The following is a 20,097-nucleotide window of genomic DNA, read 5'->3' on the forward strand; positions in this document are numbered from 1 at the left end:
ACAAAATCAATCTGCCATATGCTGGCTCTGAAGGAATCACTTGCACAGTTTGACGAATTGCTTTCAGGGCCTCCAGCAATCCTTAACTCGCTCTTTCTTCTTCTCTCTCTCTCTGCACCCCCTTCTCTCCCCTTTTCTCTGAGTCGCTCCCTCTTCTATTTTACCCTTTCTCGCCGACTCCAGGTAATCCGAAATGGCACTGACCCTTCTCATCTTCCGATTACCTCTCTGAAGCATGAACTTGGGATAAAATCACACATCAGAAAATTCGCCGTAATTATTTTGCGATGCAATCAGCACCGATCAATCACGCGCGCGGCCCACTGCTGGAATGCCCGGCGCAGCCCGGGACGCGGACCCGAGTCCCGCCTGACTGACAGTTTTGGTAATTAAGTGATTGTATAGACCTCTCCGACTGTTCTAACAACCTTGTCAGGGCCTGTCTGTGGACAGAACAAGCTGAAATCAATGTGCTTCCTGCTCTCTGAGCAGTTCTGATCGTGTACTCAGACTGATCGGGGAGGGGGAATCTGACAAAAGGAAAACAGCGGCTCTAAACGATCGGACTATGGGGGGGGCGCCGGGAGGGTAGAGAGTTTACTTTTTTGTGGGGGAGGGAAAGACTAGAGGCGTGGATCGGGTCACTGGAGCTTCGCTGAGCCCGGCGGCTGGCAGGGGGTGGAGCGAGAGGCCGGATGCCTGTCACACCTGGGCGCCACGGCCAGGGAGGCAGTACCTCGCCTACCTGCCTGGGGCGGCGGGGACAGCAGCGTCCCCGCACGCCGAACCCACGATTTGGCGGTGCAATACATTTTAGCCCGGATTAGAGGCAGAGGCTGGTGGCTCAGTGTAAATGTCACGCAGCAGCTTTTAATAAAGGAATGTTCAGATTGTTAGACTGTGCAGTACAATGTGAGCTCCGTGCCTCCCCTATCCAATCCGGCCTCAACCTCCCCCACCCCTCATTCCCGAATACATATCACACCTCGGCGCGCGTTACAAATATATTACATATTCAGAGTGATCTCGCCGCGGCGCCCGCGGGAGGGGCACTCTCTCGGAGCTTAACATCCACCTCGCCGAGGGCTGCAGGACGTTGGGGCAGACTGCTGGCACCAGGAACAGGAAAAAAACCCAGACTGGACCTGCTCTGCGGGCGCTTCTTTTACACTCCCACCTGCGAATCTCGGAAAGAAATTCCCACTGGGAAGGGAATCCTAAAAGCGCCGAGCTTGGAGGCGGAACCTCCAATTCTCGGCCAAGGGGCTCTAGTTAAGACTATTTTAATTCTTTCACAATGGCCCTCCCAAACCTTAAAAACCTAGCCAATTGAAGGCACACATACAAAAGGGGGAAGGATAGCAAAATCAGTCGGCCGAGTTCAAAGTGCCGGGGCGCGGGAGGAGGTTGCAGGGTGCTGGGCGCAGGGCCCAGCGCACAGCGGAAGGTCCCATCGATCGAGCAGGGACGCCACCCGGCAGATACCTAGCTATGTGTGTGTGTGTGTGTGTGTGTGTGTGTGTGTGGAGGGGCGTCACACCCTAATGCATCCCACTGCTTCCCTCTCTCCTCTCCCCTGCCAGCCAACAGCCGCCCATCCTCAGAGAGAAAAATGTGAGTGTGGGCACGTTACGCACCATTAGGGAGACACTAAGGTTTTAATGTGGCTTAATTAGTGCCGCTAACCGAGCAAATATTATTATATTGAATAATGATAATATGATGAAAATATTAACGCTTTTGAACTTTGCACGTGGGAGCCGTTCCTTCGGTTCTCCTGGGACACCACAAGCACGCTCATGCCCACCAGCAGACGCATCCGACACACGTCCAGAAGGCGAGTCATAGGCCAGCTCAGGACATAGGTGTGTCGCAGCAGACACACAAACCACGTATGACCCAACACGAAAAAGACCTCCTTCCGATGGGGTCCTCTTTTTCTCTGTATCAGGCAACAAAAACCAATCAGATAGGAAGTCCGCTGGGGTCCCTCTTTACTGCGCTTCTGCCCTGCATTCCAGGAATGTTGCGGTGTGCACTTCGGGTGTATTCTGCCTTAACAGGGCCGCCAGGCAGGTGGAATTGCAGGGGAAGGACCCACCTAATTAGCATTTAAATTCACAGCCCCCTCTTATTGCCAAATACTTCTCCCTTGAGAATTTGGTGAAAAGCAGGCATTTAAACAATTAGGAAATGTGGAAGCCTCCTCAAAACAGAGATTCGAAATCTTAATTATCTTAGCGAGTTAGGAGGGCTAAGGCATGGGGAAGCATGAATGGGTTAGGTGGGGAGCACGTAGTGGCTGGCAATGGTGCGCCAGCGTCCCAGGTGATCAGCACATCCACTCCCTCTTGCCTCCTCGCACACCCCACCCCATTTTTATGGAGCCCCAGGAGATGGAACACAGGAGCTGGCTGTCCTGTCCTTGCTGCCTGAAGATAGACCAGGTCTTGCCTGTTTGCTGGGCTGGACTTAGGCAAAGGCCCAAGTAGAGTTTTCAAAGTGAGGCGACCCGGTCTGCCCCGGGAAATGAAGATGCGTGGTCCAGGCCGGAGAGCGCCCCCTCCTGGGCTGAATTGCTTCCTCCCCCTGTTAGCGGCCCATAGTTCCCACTCCCGCGCTTTTGGGGGCGCTTTTTCCCCGCAGCCAACGTGCAAGTTAGCTGAACCAGTTGTTCTCCCACAAAACCCCTTCTCTCCCGCCCCGTGCATCTAGATTAGAAATCGCCTCCTAGACGCGTGTCCAGTTCAGCAGGCCTCGGGGCAGGCGCGGGCTGTTCGACCGTGGTGAACCTGGACTTGGAGGATTCTGTAGACCCCGGAGAGGCTGCCAGAGCCGACGGAGACCGCCTCCAACCCCCGCATGGTGTCTGGGAACCCAGCCCCGCCCGCACCAGAGGCGGGAGCCGGGGCGGGGAGCTTTCAATTTGTTCCAGTGATGGCTCTAACTTAATAAGGCGATTGATTAGCGCTCAAAGTGCCGTTTTAATTAGCCGCTTGTTAATTAACATCGCAAATGAATTTCCCCTTCCCTGAGTGGCATCTTCGTCCAGCGCTCTGAGGCTTTCGTTTCTCCTCTGCCTCGGCCTCTCCACTCCCTCTTAACCAGGAGTTGATAGAAGAATCAACTCCCTTCCTGAAACTTAGAAGCTTCAGTTCTTTTTATAGCAAGACGTGGCGGCGTCACACCTGGGCCCTTTCACTTTTCCAGCAGCTGGTCTTCAATGGACCATGATTCAGTTTAGGAGCGGTGAAATAAAATATCTCCCCATGTTCGCCCTCGGATCCTCCTCCAAGTGCCTCCACTTTGTCATCTTCTCTATTTCCATCCCTGACTCTAAGGGAAACTTCTTTATCCCTCCAAATTGGGAATTCTAGAAAGAAGGAAGGAAGTGGGCGTAGGAGCCGGGAAGGACAGTTACCGTCCTGGACTGAGCAGCTGGATCATCTTTTGGGATCAATCAGGGCTGCTGTAAAATTCTGGTGCTGCGGTCCGTGGACAGTGCAGTTAGTTCCTGTTCCCTCCGAGATGCTTGCTCCAAGTGTCTTTTGTACCTTCCCACAGCACTCAGGAGAGATCCCTAGAGCCAATATATGCCCACAGATTGCAGCCCAGCCTCAAAGTCCGATTAAAAGTTTGGACAATTTGTGGACACTTTGGTTCCATTATTACTCTTAGCTACCACATAAATCCCTCTATATAGCCCTCCACTTGGGACGCACTCCTTTTCTTTCACGACTGCACACACGCTTCATTTCCTTCAGGAATCTTTCTGTTCCCCCAACTCCTCCCAAGGCAGGACTCCCCACTCTCTCTTTTGCATCCCCACTGTAGCAAGTTCATGTTGGCATGATGGCCTTATGACCATTTCCAGCATGTTCAAGCTCCTGTCAACTCTCTGGGTGGGTTAATTCTCAGTCTCAAGCAGCTAGCACAGGAGGCACATTCAGTAATGCTTATTGACTGAGAGAATGAACAAAATGAGTGCAAGAAGGAAAAAGTGAAAAAAATATGGCTACTCTATGTCACCTATAGGTAGAAATAATTGCCACCTTTGCATTTTTTCTTTTTTGGTCAAACTCTTGCCTCATATTTTGTAAAGGGCTTTTACATAGAAGCCCTTCCTCAGTCATCATAATCGCCCTATTCTAGGCAAGGACTATTTTCTCCTTTAATAGAGAAGGAAGTTGAGGATCAGAAAGGTTAAGTGCTTTGCTCACAAACATTGGAAAGTGGCAAAATGAGGCTGAGACTCCCTCTTGCAGCGTTCTTTCCTCTACATCTCAACTCGCCTTCCTGTGATTGCTTCTGTACAGCACACATCTAGTCCCCAAGGGAGAGCCAGCTTCACTAGGTCCTTTATAAACTGCCCATCTTTAAAGTTGTGGTGAAGCTCATAGCTCTCACAAATTTTATTATGAGGCCAGAGCTATCTCTCAAAACTTATTCCCCTAAGACAAGTAGTAATTACATAGTCTATCATTTTAACATGTTGTTCTGCTAAAACAGTTTTCAGTTACCTTATTCTTTTCCTTCTGCTTTACCTTTCTCCCTCTGCTCCAAGTTTCCACTCTCCTGGTTTCAGTCTATTTAAGGGACTCAATTTCAGTGTTTTCATATCTTTCTCTTTAATGTATTATTTTTCTAACCAAATACACATCAAGGCCCTAAGCAGTTGGAAATATATCGATAGACTGAAAAGAAGGAAAGAAAACTTCCTACGTTTTTGTAACTTTGAAATGGCGAAAGGTCACACTTGTCAGGGGGTCAGCCTTAGACGGGGGAGAGCTTTATTTGCGTATCTTGGGTCTTTTATAGAAAGAAACAATAGCCGGCTCTCTGGGTTCGGGGCTCTTGGCGCCGCCCAGTGGAGAGAAGCGCCTTTGCACCGCATTCTGGTCAGTTGGCATTGTCGTCATGTGAACCCTTGGAAGCGTTCAAACGAAATATGATAGGAAAAACGCCAGTTCCAAGTTCATCTATAGGTGCATTGCTTCAAAGTTCAGTTCTGTTTTTAAAAAACCTGATGCTCCAGTTTAAATACGATCCCAAATCTTGGTTGCAAAGGTGGGCCCCAAGAGTGCATTAAGGAACAAAACTTGTTAAAATACATGCGTGTTGGAATCTTTCTCTGTGGTGGGGAGGGAGCATCTTTAGGGTGGTCAGGACGAAGGTGTCCTTCAGAGGCGCTAAGGAAAAGCCTGTTTTCTCTTAGCCACAGTTCGCAAATAACTGCTTTCTATGCAAAAATTCCAAAATTTTCCAAAAAGTATTTTCTTTTTCCCTAGTCCTTTTTTTTTTTAAAGGCCTGAAAGTGGAAGACCATTTTCAAACTTATGTCAGTTTAGGGACTATATTTACTTGTGTTTTAAATCCATTGGCAAAATCTGAGATCAAATCCAGTTAATGCATTTCCTTTCCTATACATGGGAATTGAAAATGGGATTAATCTGCACCCTGCTCTATTTCTGAATTTTGATTTTTTAAAATGAAAAATTAATTATGTTTGCTCTGCTAGAAAGTGCATGACCTTGGGGGTATATATTATAGATACCCTCAGAAAAAAAAGTAATAGCAAAAGAGGAATGTATCTGGAGAAAAAAGAACTGAGAAAAATTAAGAAACAAACCTTTGCTCTGAAGAATTTGTTTCTCATTAAGTTTTCGATCTGGCCTTTGAGACCCTCTTTTGGATCTTCAGGCCACTGCTAGCATTTCCTCTCTGGTAGGGACCCAAAGATAGGAGCCTAAATAAAAGTCAAGGTCTTATTTTCCCCATCACAGTTGTTGCTCCCAAAAGCAGATCTCCTAACATCCCACCCAAAGAAATCTCGTGTGATCTCAGCCATTTCTTAAGAAAACATGATCTGAGACTTCACAAGGTGAGGCCTACTGGGCTTCTGTTTTCTTTGCTTTAGAGTTTTTATAAACCAACACTCCCTTTTCCCTAACACTTCCACCTTCCTTTCTCCTTTTCTTTTTAGATTTCATTCTTTCGTAGGGTCATATTTCTGACTCTCCTGCTAAAGTTGCGAATTATTCTAAGCAAAAAAATCCTGTTGAACTGCCCAGCATAAGCTGTGCGATCAGCCTTTTCAGCTCTTAAATCATTTAAGGCGTAGGAACAAAACAAAAACAGGCTTAAATGAATTATTTATCAACGTTGAGAATAACTGATTTGTGCAGTGCCTTCAGTTCTGGATCTTAAATTTGTTTTCCTCCACTCCCCACCCAGAATAGTCAGCGAGGGGAGCGCGGGTTAGAGCCCCAGGTTTGGGAGGAAACGCACCTCATTCGGGAAGTTGGTGGGTGATGTCGGAAGGAGAAGAATCCTAAATGATATTTGAAGGGAGAAGAATGTGTCGCGCCCGCTTGTAGTCTGGGCAACCCCAGTGCCCTTCCCACAGAAGCCAACTATGCCAGGGGCGCGGGATGCAGAGGCCGCGAGGATGCGCTGAGGCTCGGCCTCTCGGGCAGGACTTTGCGGCCTTCGATAAGATACCTGCCTTCATAAGTCCCGGCCCTTACTTCCAAAATCCCGCTCGCAGCAGTGTCTGCCTGGCCAGTGCGCAGTTCCCGCTCCAAAGGCGCCCGATCCACCCCGGCTCCAGGCATCATCTAGGCCCTCCGCGGCTTCCCGGCCCCGAGCGACTCGATCCCACCCGGCGGGCCCACCACCTGCTCCAGAGAGGGGCTTCCTGCACCCCCTCAGGCCGGCGGCCGCCTCTGCCTGCAGCTCGCCCCGCGTCCCCGCCGCGGCTCACCAGCCCCGGCTCCGCCGCCAAGCTCCTCTCGCCTGCGAAAGGCGAGAGCTGCCCAGATTGTGCATCGCCTCGCCTCGGTCTTTCTCTCCCCACTCTTCTCCTCAGGGACACAGCCGTGAAAAAACGGCAGGCAGATGATAAGACACAGCTCAAACCACCCTCGAAATAGCGCGGGCTTTTTCTGGGTCAAACACATCGAACTCCCTAGGAAAAGGCAGGGAGAATGTCTCCCACACACCCCCTTCCTGACCGAGGGCTCACACAAGGCAATTCCGACAGAAAGGCAATATCTTGTCCCAAGAGGTCATTTGCCTCCCTGACACCCCCTATCCCCGGCCCTCCACCCCGTCCTCAACAGAAAAAAGCTATTCCCCAGAAAGAGACACTCAGAACCGCAACTAAACGCCAGATTTCTGCCCAACCCTTGGAGACTTCAAAGGCCATTTTCTACCATCATTCTGCACCCAGTCACGGAAGCGATGCCAGCCACTCAGATTCATAGGGTTCTTAAAATGGTAATTTGGAGTAAAATGTAACTCAAAGAACTTTGAATCATTCATTAGCACCTTATAATTACTCTGCTAATTAGGTTGACACGGCACTTAATCAGGAGTAATATGCCGTCTTGTCACTGGCACTTCCCATTACTCTGACATTCAACAAGAGACAGGTTGGAGACGTCCTAGAGAAAATAATGCAAGTTGATACCCTCCGACGAGGCGTCACAGTCATGCTATGCTCCAGGTCCCAAGTGGATCCACAGTGACTATTTCCTTTCCAAAGGAGCGGCCGGAGAGAGGGAGGGAGGAAGAGAGAGACAGAGATAGGGAGAGATTGAGAACTGGCTGGCAGCGAGGCAGGAATACGCGCTACGGACCTGCCACCCGGGTTCCCGCGCCCAGTGCCAGCCCGACATTGCGGAGAACCGCGGCTGCCCTCGCCACTAGGGAACGCCTGCGGGCATCACTTCCCCTGCCCAGGAGAAAGTGTCTGGCCGGGCACTTCTTCCAGCACCGGCCCTGCCTGGTGACCAGGCTGGGTCCTCAGTTTTGAGCAGCAGGCCCCTTGCCCCCATCCCTCCTGAGAGTGCCGGGTGGACGCAGATCCCACTCCGTCCTCCTCAGGGACCGGCTACCCAGCTGGGCCAGAGCCCAGGCGCCTGGGTTCTTTGGGGGAGAAATCAGAGCTCGGAGTCCGCCCGCCCACCCGGAGCTCCGGCTGCTGGCGTTACACACTTTGCCGTGGGATCTTCGGGGAAACCCTTCCTCTGCTCTCAGTGTCCTCGGACTAGTCAAGCGCGTTTGGGGATGCTGGGAGGGCGGCCGCGCTGGAGTCTAAAGGTAAGCCGGCCAGATTCCTTTTCTCTTCTCTCCTCTTTCCCTTCCCTCCTCTGACTTTTTAAGAAAACGGGCAAATCGCTACTATGCTCTCGCTTTTGTCTTTTTTCCTTTACCCCCTTGGTTGCCGTCTCTCTTGCCCTCTCCCCCTTTGCCCTCACGCGTGATTGTGGACACCGCGACCACTGTGGGACTGGGCGTTCAGCTTTGGGCTGCAGGCAAAGGGATGCGCGGGTTCTCAAAAGAGCAGCGGGGCCCGAGCCGCGCTCGCTGACGGGCTCGCGAGCCGCACGCCCATTGGCTCCCGGCACGTCGGCGTCGCTCGCTCGCGCGGGCGCGGCCAATGGGGGCGCGGGGCCCGGCGCGCGGCCTGGGCGGCGGGGGCGCGGGCCCGGCGCGGCGCGGGGAGCGGCGGCAGTGGCCGTGACGTCACGGGAGGGGGTCGGCGCCGCCCGCCGGCAGCCGGATTACAAGCGAACGCGCCCGGCAACGACCGGAGTCGCTCGGCGCTGCGTCTCCGCCGCCTTCTCCGCCTGCGCCTTCTCCTTCTTTCCCTCCTCTTCCTCCTCCTCCCGGGGTGGCCGCGGCCAGTGCGGCGGCGTTTGCTCCACAACTTTCCAAGAAAGTTCAGAAACTCGGCTCCGGGGCGGCCGAGTCGCGCGCGGCGGCCACCTCGGGAGCCGCCGGGGAGCTCCGAGCGCGCGCGGCCGCCCGGGCTTCGCGGTCGCTGCACCTGCCGCGTCCGCCGCCGCCGCTGCCGCTGCCGCCTGGTGCCAGGCTGTGGGCAGACCCGGGCGGCGGCGGCGGCGTCCGGGTCTCTCCTGCCGCCCGCGCCGTCGTCGAGTCCCCTGCGCCGCCACCGCAGCCCCACGTGCGCCATCGTTCCCGGAGCGCACGCCGCGTGCTTCCTCCAAAATTTTTATAACTTTGCCCCCTGCCTTTCTTTCTCCTCGCTGCTACTTTTTGCATAAGGAAAAAAAAAGTTGTGTCGAAAGTGTCCCCTGATTGCCACCTCCCAGTTATCCTTCCTTCCCTCCCGCCCCACTTGTTTTTTTTTTTCCTTTTAAGCGGCGACATTGTTTAGTGTTTATTCTGTCTTAGATCGATAGCTTCTTTTGCTTGGTCGGGGCGGCTGCTGAGCGGCGGAGTGGCGTGGACCTCATGTAGAAATGACAACAATGGAAGGGGCCAGCGGGTCGAGTTTTGGAATAGACACGATTTTGTCCAGTGCCAGTTCGGGCAGCCCCGGCATCATGAATGGAGATTTCCGCCCGCTCGGCGAGGCCAGGACCGCGGATTTTAGGAGTCAGGCCACTCCGTCCCCCTGTTCGGAGATTGATACCGTAGGAACGGCGCCTTCTTCTCCCATCTCGGTCACCATGGAATCCCCGGAGCCGCATCTGGTGGCAGACGGGCCCCAGCATCACCACCACCTCCACCACAGCCAGCAGCCGCCGCCGGCCGCGGCCCCCACGCAAAGTTTGCAGCCTTCGCCCCAGCAGCAGCCGCCGCCACCGCCGCCGCCACAGCAGCCACCGGCCCAGCAGCTGGGCTCGGCCGCCTCGGCCCCCAGGACTTCCACCTCTTCTTTTTTAATTAAGGACATCTTGGGCGACAGCAAACCTCTGGCGGCGTGTGCGCCCTACAGCACCAGCGTCTCCTCTCCCCATCACACCCCGAAGCAGGAGAGCAACGCGGCACACGAGAGCTTCAGGCCAAAGCTCGAGCAGGAGGACAGCAAAAGCAAACTCGACAAGAGGGAAGATTCCCAGAGCGACATCAAATGCCACGGTGAGTCGCGCCGCCCCGGCTGGCTCCCTCCGCGGTCTGGCTCTTCCTTCTCCGGGTTCCCTGCCTTCCTTTCAGTTTCCCGAATCTCTGACTGGGAGTGTTTCCGGGAGCTTCTAAGGCAATGGTGCCTCAGTCAAAACCTGCAAGCGGGAGGGAGGCCTGGGCGTGCGATTTGGGGACTGGTCTGAAGTTCTGTTTATTGTTACATTTCTCTCTCTCAACCTTCACCGGCGTCTAGCTCCTTTCTTTGTTTTACTTAATTTTAATTTATTAGGAAGGGAGAAGCAGCGGAGGGGATCTGACGGGAAATACTTTTGTTGATGGAAGGGAAAGATTTGAGATTTTTCTAGCCGAGACCTTGGGAGTCGGAATGGAGGGAGGTGGGAGAAACAGGCTTGACTAGCTGGTGTCTAGGGGTGTGATCACAACGTGGTGTTTATTTTTAATGCAAATTATTTCATTCCCTCCTCCAAACACCAAATTTTCCTAAACACTTTCACAGGAATTAATCAGATTTAATGAAAGAAAAATTTCCAAGTTGATTAACAGAGCAACTGTTTTTTTTTTAATTAGATCGTGATAAATATGGGGAAGCCCACACGGGAAAAATTTATAATCAGTTTTTCAGTTTTTTAAAACACACTTCTTACCCCTTGGCCCCTACTGAATATCTACATTTTAGTAAGATTTTTGGCTCCTTCCTGGTAATTGGGAGGTAGCATATATGGAAGTAAAATTTTATGGAATTGAATTTATGTATTTTTGTAAAATCAGAAAATGGCAATTGAAATTGTCTTTTAAGCCCCTTTTTCCATTTCTCCTCAGGCAGTTTCATAGGTGAGTGTCTGGTCTTTGCATGGCAAAAGAGTTTTAACATACCAGAAGAGTTATTTTTTTCTTTAGTGATAAGTTTATAATAATAATAATTATTATTATTAATCTTTGCTATCTCGAGGAAGGATGTGTACAGACTGTCTGGAAGGTAGGATACTGGATCCTCATTTTACTATAATGGCATTAGCATAATAGTGCCCAAAACAGATGTACAGTCTGGTCTGGCGATTTTTTGTGCACCAACCTCCCCAGTGGGTCAATTAGAGAGATTATTGTTCTTCCTGCAGCGAAGATCAAGGAGCGCAGCAAAAACGGGTACAAACAGAGAGGGATTGACATATCGATTTCCCAGCATTTCAGGAAAAAACCAAAGTTGACAAATAGAATTCGGAAATTTCCAAGCTGTCACCTGGATGGGCTCAGTGATTTTGAGCTCAGCTCGGTGTCTGGGTGACATAGTCTTTCTGAAGCTTTCAAAGACCTGATGCAAGCAGCTGCAAAGAGCACGATTCCATTTCCCAAGTGCGACTGAACAAGGAAAACAAATGCCTGTAACTTTCAGGAAACAGAAAAAGTAAAATGAAAAAGGTGCCCTCTCCTCAAAAAACAAAGTGGAAAGATCTTTTGAAAACTACCAAATAAAAAAAAATTAAAATGAAGTTGTAGTGAAAACAATAAAGGAAAGGGACAGGCTCTACTTCCAGTCAAGGAAACAATAACAAAAGGACCCTTTATTGTCAAGTATTTTTTTCTTTTTTACTTCCAAAGATGGGAAGATCAGACACCCTTTTAAAACCCTTTTAGGAGATCCGAAAAAGGCTCCACAATCTCCAGCCAGAAACTGGTCCTCGTCCACCATCGTGGCTAAGGTCCAAGTATGTGTGTAGGAGGGTGGCAGAGTGTGGCCCCCCAACCCCCACCCCCAGACCAGCGCTGGCTCAGGAACGTGGAAGTGTGTGCCAGGAAGATGCTCTACTGTTTCCCATTCCAGGCTACCTTTATGGCTGTGTCTGGGTTTCTATCGTAGGAACAAAGGAGGAAGGAGATCGGGAGATTACAAGTAGCCGAGAGAGTCCCCCTGTAAGAGCCAAAAAGCCTCGCAAAGCCAGGACGGCTTTCTCTGACCACCAACTCAATCAGCTGGAGCGTAGCTTTGAGCGGCAGAAGTACCTGAGCGTGCAGGACCGCATGGACCTGGCGGCTGCGCTCAACCTCACAGACACCCAGGTCAAGACGTGGTACCAGAACCGCAGGTAAGAGAGGCTGTGTGGCGGAGCTAAGGCATCTAGCCGTCCAGATCATGACCCATACCAGTCTTCTTCCCTCCTGGCGTCGGGAGCCTCTAGGGACTTAGAAGGTCTGAGTGGGCGCTGGGGGTTTTCAGGCTGGAGCAGGGATTAGCCACATTCCCCAGGTGAGAGCTGTCTGATGGGCAGCTGGAGTTTGGAGAATTTTGCACCTTTAAATATGTCGTAACATATGCTACTTTGCCTCTCAAACCTGAGTGGCTAGAATTCCCCCCACTTTGCCCCCAAATCAATCAAGCCACACCTTCTCAAACTGAGACATCTTTGCAGCTGACACTCAGGGCCACAGAGCTTTCGTGGTGCACCCTTTGGGGCTGCCCCAGGCTGGTTCGGAATGTCTGTAGCTGGCCACACTTCCTGGCTATTTCGGTCCGAAGAACTGCTCCACTCGCCTCAGCTTCAATGTCCTTGCCTTGGCTTCTGAGCCGGCCAGGAGAGGTAGGGCTGGCAGCCGCAGGCAGCAGAATCAGGCAGCTGGCCAGGCGTCCAGACTGAGGGTCTGTCCCCTGTGCTGGCCGCCTCAGAACCCCCCAGGAACCGCTGCTTACTTTGAAAGGAAATGGGGAAAGGGCCTGGCAGCGCTTGCAGGCCCCTGCACTGTAGAGCGAACCCTGCAAAAGCTGAGGCCCAGGTTACGCTGTTTCCAAGCCTGGCGGTTGTCTCCCTTGTTGCAATTTTCTCTCCCCCTCCTTTTCTCTCGTTTGTGTTCTAATCGTCCATAAGTGCAGTTGGAAATGCCCATCCAGTTGTCATCTTTACCATAATTTTCTGTCTCATTACATACGGTTTCAGCCACCCTAATTCTGTCGGAAAACATTAGTGTCATTTGTAGCCAATTTAGAATGGGCGACATGTTTATTAATTTGGCTGGAGCTGCTGGGTATGGATGGCCCACCAGCCCTGAGTTCCTTCATGAGACATTTGAGCAAAGGCCTGCTCACCTCTTCCTCGCAGTGTATCGGTGCAGCGAGGGAGGGAGGGGACCGAGAAAAGCTGATCACAGATTTTAATTGTTACTCTCTCCCAGAGGAGAAAATATCTTGAAATGCATTTTTTGCCTCCCGGAATGGCCCCGAGGTACTGTCCCCTTGGGAGAGCCCTCCCTCAAACGAATTCCGTTTTGAAACCTTGTCGCCTTCCTTGCCCTAAGCCCTCTCTCCCCCCCTGCTGTACGGTCCTGTCAGGCTGATGAGAGAGACGTGTCCCCACAGCCCTGGGGACTGAGAGGGGCAGGGGTCCGAGGCCCTGGAGTCTCCATGTCCCTTTGTTTACGGTTTCTTCTCGCTTGCCCAGAGGAAAGGGGGAGGGGCAGAGAGTGCACACTCTGGGATTGCTGGGGGGCCACTTGGGGAAGGGAATGAAAGGAGGAGAGAGAAGACCGCCTATAGAAAGAGTGGTCTCTGTTGGCCTCCGGGAAAGTTTCAGGAAGTAGCCAAACTATAAAGGGGCAACGGCAGAGCAGAGGGTCAGGAAAAGGCAGTAAAGCTTGTAGAATTTCATTTATGAATATCTCAGACACTGAGGGTGTAATTTACGAAACTGACTTGCATTTGGGTCATTCTGTGAGCAAGAGGGTCGGGTAGGGGCCAGGAGATGCGGTTCATTCCCGGTTCTCAGAGCTCTCTCTGTCTTCCTGTCCCTGGAGGAAGAGAAGCGGGAGAGGGCAAGAGATGGGGCCTTGGTGCCGGGACCGTGCCCACAGCTGCGGGGTGCGTGCACGCTCGCTGTTTTTCAGGACCAAATGGAAGCGGCAGACCGCGGTGGGCCTGGAGCTGCTGGCCGAGGCGGGGAACTACTCGGCACTGCAGAGGATGTTTCCGTCGCCTTATTTCTACCACCCAAGCCTGCTGGGCAGCATGGACAGCACGACCGCCGCGGCGGCTGCCGCCGCCATGTACAGCAGCATGTACCGGACTCCTCCTGCGCCCCATCCCCAACTGCAGCGGCCCCTGGTGCCCCGCGTACTCATCCACGGCCTGGGGCCTGGGGGACAGCCGGCCCTCAATCCCTTGTCCAACCCCATCCCAGGCACCCCGCACCCCCGGTGAAGAACGAGCCACAGCGCTGCAGTCCCTCTCCTGTCCCCTCCCCGACCCGGACAGCTATCCCTGCTCTCCCCGCGCCAGGCCATCGGGCCTCCCTTGCAGCAGACCGGGAAGCAGAGGAGTAAGAGAGGAAGATGCTCACCAGTAGGCGGGGGGCCCCCAAAGAGGAGCCAGCCCTCCGCTGTGCATCTCCCCACCCCCAGAGACAGGGCTGGAAAGCTCCCCCACAGCAGTGTGACTGGCGAAAGCGCTGACGCCACACAAAGTGCGACCAGTAAGTGAAAACATCAACAAAAACAAAACCTCAAGTTCTTTTTAAAAATGACTTTGGGGACAAGCAGGAGGGAGGGAGGGGGGAGGGGTAAGGAGGGAAGAAAGAAGGGCATGAAGAGGAAGCCGCCCGGGCGGAGAGAGCTGTCGATGTACAGACGGCCTCAAATTCAGAGGAGAGGGCGCTGCGTGGACGGTTCGTCTGCCCCAGAGAAAAGAGGAGGGTCACTGAGAACTTTGCACTGATGTCTCACGACCTTTTTTCTTTTGGAAAAGTGGCATGCTCCATAATATGAAAAAAAATGTACATTTGAAAGACTGAGTGATAAGTGATATATCATATTTATTATATGTTGTCCGAAAAAGAGTCACTTATATAAGTTAGTAAAACATGATTTTTCTTTTCATGTCTTTTTGATTCAGTAAAATAAATGCTTAGACAAAAATATAGATTTTTTTGTGATTGAAAATTACAAAAATAAAGTTTATCTTTTTTTAACAAGTGATGAAATCCCAAGGAGCTGATTTTACTAAAGCAGGAATGTACTATGATGAAATGTGATTTGGTTTAGGAAAAAAAAGAAATCCCTCCAGGAATATTAGGAATTTACAAAATCTGTAAAGACGTTGGGTTGACTTGTATAAAAACAGCTCCATTTTCCACGCTGGCCCTTTTCAAGCCGTTATTTGATATGTGTGAATTCCTTTCTTTTTAAGTGGATGATTTCAGAGCAGCCCGCGATGCCGCGGGAGAAAGTCTGTACTTGCAGGCTTTCGGTGCTGGCTAAGTGGGCGGCCGACGTCCCCTGCCGTCCCGGCCTGCCTGGCAGCCCCAGCTGAACCGAGTCTGTCCGCCCCTCCTCCTTCTCCTGGGGCTCCTCCCGGGCGGCGAGGGTCCCGAGCGCTGGGCGGCGGCGGGCGGGCGTTCGGCGGGTCTCGCAGCTGTTCCGCAGCCCGAGGCCGGGTGCCCGCGCGGCGGGACAGCCTGCGAGCGAGAGGCTGCAGCGCGCGCAATTAGGGCGCCCGGGGACTCCGAGGGGCCGGGCTAACGAACCCTCGTGGCGGCGTTGATCCTCGCCCTCTCATCCCCGGCGGGCATGCAGCCCCCAACCCCGCGCCCAGCCTCTGGTCCTAGAGAGTTGGCTGTGCTGGGATGCCTGGAGCGGGAGTGCAACTCTGGCCTAGACTGGCGTGCCAAGCTTTTTATCCGCGTCTCTGGATCGTTTGGGACCACAAAATGAGAGGCACTGCCCAGAGGGTAGAGGAGGCCCGCTGCCTGCTCTGGAGTGGGTGTGAGTGTGGGTGAATGGGTGTGTAAATACTCATAGCACCTCGCCAGGGTCGACTTCAGCCGCAGACGCCCCCTGCCAAGACTGTAAGAGGGAACAACTGAATGGGGGCACAGTTCGAAGGCTGCTCCCCCATTCTCCAGCCGGGGGGTCACTTCCTGTGGAGCCAGAGTCGGTCCCCATCTGGTATCCTGATATCTCTATCCTCACTCTTGCCCTCCTGCAGTGTCAAAGGGCCACAACACCCAGCTAAAACACATCCAGACCTGCCCTCCAACTTTCTTTAATGTTTCAACCTTAGTAGAGTTAAAGACATTTAAAAAAATGTGGAGTGCTGTGGGAGTGTGTTGTTGGGGAGGGGTGGGAAGGAAGAAGGGAAGAGGTGAAATCCAGGAGGAAAGTGCCTCGGGCGCCTAGATCAGACCTTGGCTAATTAGGGAGTGGTTTGCAGATTTCTCTCCAGCTCATCAATTTGCTTTAAAAATGGTCTTGGTCTTGTTTGGTTCTAACAAAAGGGTCCGGACTGGCCCTTCTCATTTTCTTCCCGCTGAGCTGGGGTAAACTTAGACAGCTGGGCTGGCCTAGAAACGGGGCACCACTGCGTCCAGTGGGAATGCCCAATGTCTGGGCACTCATTGGACTCTCCTTGTTCCATCTTTGCTGCTGTTGGGTTTTACAATCAAGTTTAAATCGTTCAAAAATGGTCTGCCTGGACCTAAAAGGGCACTTTCCAAGGCTTGGGGGTGCCACAGCTTCTGTCTGCACTGGCTCAGGGGCTGGTCGGCTTCGGGCACAAGGGGGACCTGGGAAGTCACTGGAGTTCACACTGGAGGTCCCTTACAAAGACTGACTTCAGGTCCAGCTGGGAAAAACACATAAACCTACAAACGCAAACAAGGCCATAGCACCCATCTGCTACCAGCTGCCCGCCAGCAGCTCACCAGCCACTCTGCCTAGAAGCCTTCCTGCTGCCCCTTTGCTCTCAAGGCCAAACTTGGACTCCACAGATGGACAATGCAGGGGAAGCACTGTGTCCACAGACACCAAGTTTTCCTAATTAACCTCAGGTTCCACTGCTGCTAGCAATTACTCTAGATCCACCAGAGTCTTCCCAAATTTGCTTTTCATCAAGGTCATGTTTTCTTTCACGCCCTAAACCAGCCAGCTGAAAGTGTCAATTCCTCTTCTAAATTTCTTTTGGTTACTTCCTGTTGCATAGAAATCCTCAAATTGGATTTGGAGAAGTGGGGAGCTGTCGTCCCAGGAAGAAAGTTGAGTGCTGGATTCTTTCTTTTTTTTTTTCCCCCCCGGCAGCAGTCCTGCAAAGGGCACCTCAGCAGGTGCTCTTCTATTCAAACATCCCCCAACTACTGCTTAAAAGTAAAATGCAAACCCAATCCTTTCCTTCAAAGGGGTTCCTTCTCTCCTTCTGTGCCTGCCCAACAAAGTTGGGGGGTTGGCTAAGAGGTGAGAAGTGCAACTCCAGGTTTTCTGAAAAGCAAGAAACAAGATAACAGGCAAAGGTCTTTTCCCAGGGGCCATCTGGAGTTAGTGATGGACGCCCTGAGGATGGTTGGCCCTGGGAGCCTCCTTTCCTTTCTCTCCCCATCTTCAGCTGGTGTCTGAAGGGCACCCCACCGCTAGGCTCTGTTTGGATTGCTCCTTTGATTAAGTTGGGGACCGGCAAAACAGGGACTTTCAGTGGCAATCTTTGCTGGCTACATAAACACAGGAAAACGAGCTAGTTTCAGAGAGACGTTTAAACACCCACAAGGGCCCTTTAGATCTGCCCACTCTAAGATCAGCTCTAGGACCCCGCACACCTAGCAGAAATCTGCAGCGAGTACGAAGTGAGATGTTAACTTCGAGGCTAGCAGCCACCCGTTCTAGCCCAAGCGAGCAATTTTCAATGAGTTGCAAAGTAATGATTGCTGCTCGCCTCCACGCCTCCAGCAAATATACCTACCACCTTGTATCAGTTTATTTTTGCTCCACCCCTTAAAATGAAAGCCCACACGGTGGCAAATTAGACAGCCGATTTCCTCTGTTGCAAATAAAACCGCTTACCCTCAAACCAAGACTTCCCTCTGCCTCCCTCCCTGCCATCTGACTCCTGCCTAGGCAGCCCTTCCCCAGGAGTCTGCGGAGTCCCACCTCCCCTCTTTACACAGGCAGCTTGTGAGTAGTTTGTTTTGTTATATTTTTAACTTTCTAAAAATATTTGGAAAAGCTCTCCCCAGGGCTAGGGAAACTTTAGTTCCTGTTAAGCCACGTGGTAACAAACCTATACTGGAGAAGAGCAGCTTGGTTTTCTAAAAAGCCAGGCATGTCTTGAAGTCAACCTGCTTGGAAAGAGACTGACTTCACCACTGGTGGGCATGGTCAGGGCCAGGGCCGAGCCTCCGAGGGCATCGATGTTTCCTCCACAGCTCTGAATCCTTGGCCACAGCTCTGAATCCTTGGCGAGGGAAAGCTGGCTTGCGCTGTGTCTCGGTTCTTGGCTAGAAGGGTGACGGGGGGCTTCTCCAAGGTTTACACCATGGACCCTGGAACAGTGTTTCTAGGCTCCTTGAGTCTCCCACTAGGTCTTTGTCCAGTCCCACTTCCTAAGCCAGTTCCAGCCTTCCTCTCTACCACTTGCCTCTTTTTCTGGAGTTGGGGTGTATGATCGGGGCCCAGTGCCCCTCCTTTCTTACTGCTGGCAGGCTGGACGCCCTAAGGGCTGAGTAGGGGTAAGTGTGTGGGGTTGGGGGTGTGTGCTTTCAGAGAAAGGGAGGTGCCACTGGTCTCTTGCATTGGAAAACCAGGTCAGCTGTCTCAGGGAGATGAGATGACCCAGAAGGGACTTTTTTCCTCCCCTCCTTCCGGCTGAATTGTGAAGATCTCTGTCAGTCTGAGTGTTGCTGGGTGGCCATCTTGGTCAAGCTCGCATTCTCAGTTTCTCTCCTTTCTACCTCTCCTGATCTCTCCCCCCAGGCCTTCCTCTTCTGGTTTCTCTCTCCCAGCACCACAGACAGCTCCCAGGGCGCGCGGGGCCGCGTAGCGCCGGGGGCTGGCGGGTTCCCTGCAAAGCCTAGGCGACCGCAAGGGGCGCGCCGGGGAAGGGTCGGCGGCGCCCGCGGGGGTGGGCCGCGAGGTGATTACAAAGCGCCCTCCCCGGCAGCGTTTCCTGATTAGCTCTCAGTCCAAACAGGGTCACATTCCAAAGAACAAAATCTTCAGATCAATAAAGTAATTCAAAAACCAAAAGATCTCGGGGTAAGTAGCGCTCAGCGACAGATCAACTCTAAACCGTCCCTATTTAATAAGTTCTTAGTGGAAGCCGCCTGGGGAGGAGCGGGGTCTCAGGTCTGCTGCTTGGAAGCCCTTGAGCCGCGGCCGCAGCGAGGTCGCCAGTGAAACTGCTCTAAATGGCACTTTTTACTTCCTCCGGTCGCGCAGCTCCGACTGTGCCCGGCGAACCGCCGCCTCGGCCGATGCAAGTCCAGGAGAAGCGCCCCCGAGGCAGCCACCCTGCAGGTCGAGCTGAGCCGAGGCCCCGATTCCCACCGCTGCTCCCACCCTGTGCCCCCTCCCCGCCGGTTTGGGACTCTCCACCTCCGCTACTCTCTGATCCAGGACGGCGGGTCGCCCCCCGCGGGAGCCCCACTGAAAGAAGAGGACCTTCGTGAGGGCGAGATTGAACTTGATTTACGATAAAAGGGTTGTGTTGCTTTGTGGAGCTGATGGATTCCCGCCCCCACCTACCCCTATCTCCGGCTGCCTGATGTGATTCTTTAGTGAAGAGGCCCTCCATGCGGCCGGCCTCCCGCCCACTCCCTTCGCACACGCCTCGCAGCCCGCGGTTGGCGCGGCGGCTCCCAGGCCCGGCCGCAGCGCACCGGCTCCGCGCGGGGTCTCCTGCGGCGCCCGCCCCCGCCGGCCTCGGCTCCTCCCGCCGCGGGGACAGCCCTGCGGCCACAAGTGCCTGCGCCCGCTTACAGACGTGTTTCAGGAAGGAATGCGTGCATCAGAATAGGGACCTTATAGACCAGACACAGGAGTCCAAATGCTTTCACGAACAGTGCTTGGGCTGGGCCTACAGAGCAGGGCACTTCTCTCACGTCTCAGCGGGCAATGGAAGGAATATATAAAGCCTTCTCCTTTTCCTATGAAGATGATAAAATAATCTTTGCCCAGGTAGGAGCTCATATCTGTATACCGCTTCATATCCCCTCCCCCCAAAAGGCGTCATAGCTGCAAATGACTACCTCCTTCAGATTTTCACTCAGTTCCTGGAAGCCAACTCGGCTTTGTCGATTAAACCTCCTCCCTCTTCCTCTTTCCCAGTATAGTTGGAGAGAGGTGGAAATTAGGAGCTGATAGAGACTTGTAGCGACATGGATTACCCACATTTGTAGGTTCAGGCACTATTGCGGAGCCCCCAAAGGCTCTGGGGGCTGGAGGAAGAGGTGTTCCAGG

At 52.8% G+C, this 20,097-nt stretch overlaps 1 protein-coding gene across 1 annotated transcript; it reads left to right on the plus strand.

Moving 5' to 3' along the window:
* The first annotated feature begins 8,516 nt into the window (after positions 1–8,516).
* BARHL2 (BarH like homeobox 2) lies at positions 8,517–14,851 on the plus strand. The gene is made up of 3 exons (XM_001493713.5): positions 8,517–9,891; positions 11,753–11,978; positions 13,768–14,851. The coding sequence occupies exons 1-3, from the start codon at positions 9,270–9,272 to the stop codon at positions 14,078–14,080; spliced, it is 1,161 nt and encodes a 386-aa protein (XP_001493763.3). The 5' UTR covers positions 8,517–9,269; the 3' UTR covers positions 14,081–14,851.
* Positions 14,852–20,097: the final 5,246 nt, after the last annotated feature.

The sequence above is a fragment of the Equus caballus genome, chromosome 5 (assembly GCF_041296265.1).
Source record: "Equus caballus isolate H_3958 breed thoroughbred chromosome 5, TB-T2T, whole genome shotgun sequence".
In the NCBI taxonomy this organism is placed as follows: domain Eukaryota; kingdom Metazoa; phylum Chordata; class Mammalia; order Perissodactyla; family Equidae; genus Equus; species Equus caballus.

What these genes read in the sequence shown, in the direction of transcription:
- BARHL2 (XM_001493713.5), top strand. Translation starts at nt 9,270, where the DNA reads ATGACAACAATGGAAGGGGCCAGCGGGTCGAGTTTTGGAATAGACACG. An exon ending in GAGCGACATCAAATGCCACG is followed by an intron (nt 9,892 to 11,752) that starts GTGAGTCGCGCC and finishes TTTCTATCGTAG; the next exon opens with GAACAAAGGAGGAAGGAGAT. An exon ending in ACGTGGTACCAGAACCGCAG is followed by an intron (nt 11,979 to 13,767) that starts GTAAGAGAGGCT and finishes GCTGTTTTTCAG; the next exon opens with GACCAAATGGAAGCGGCAGA.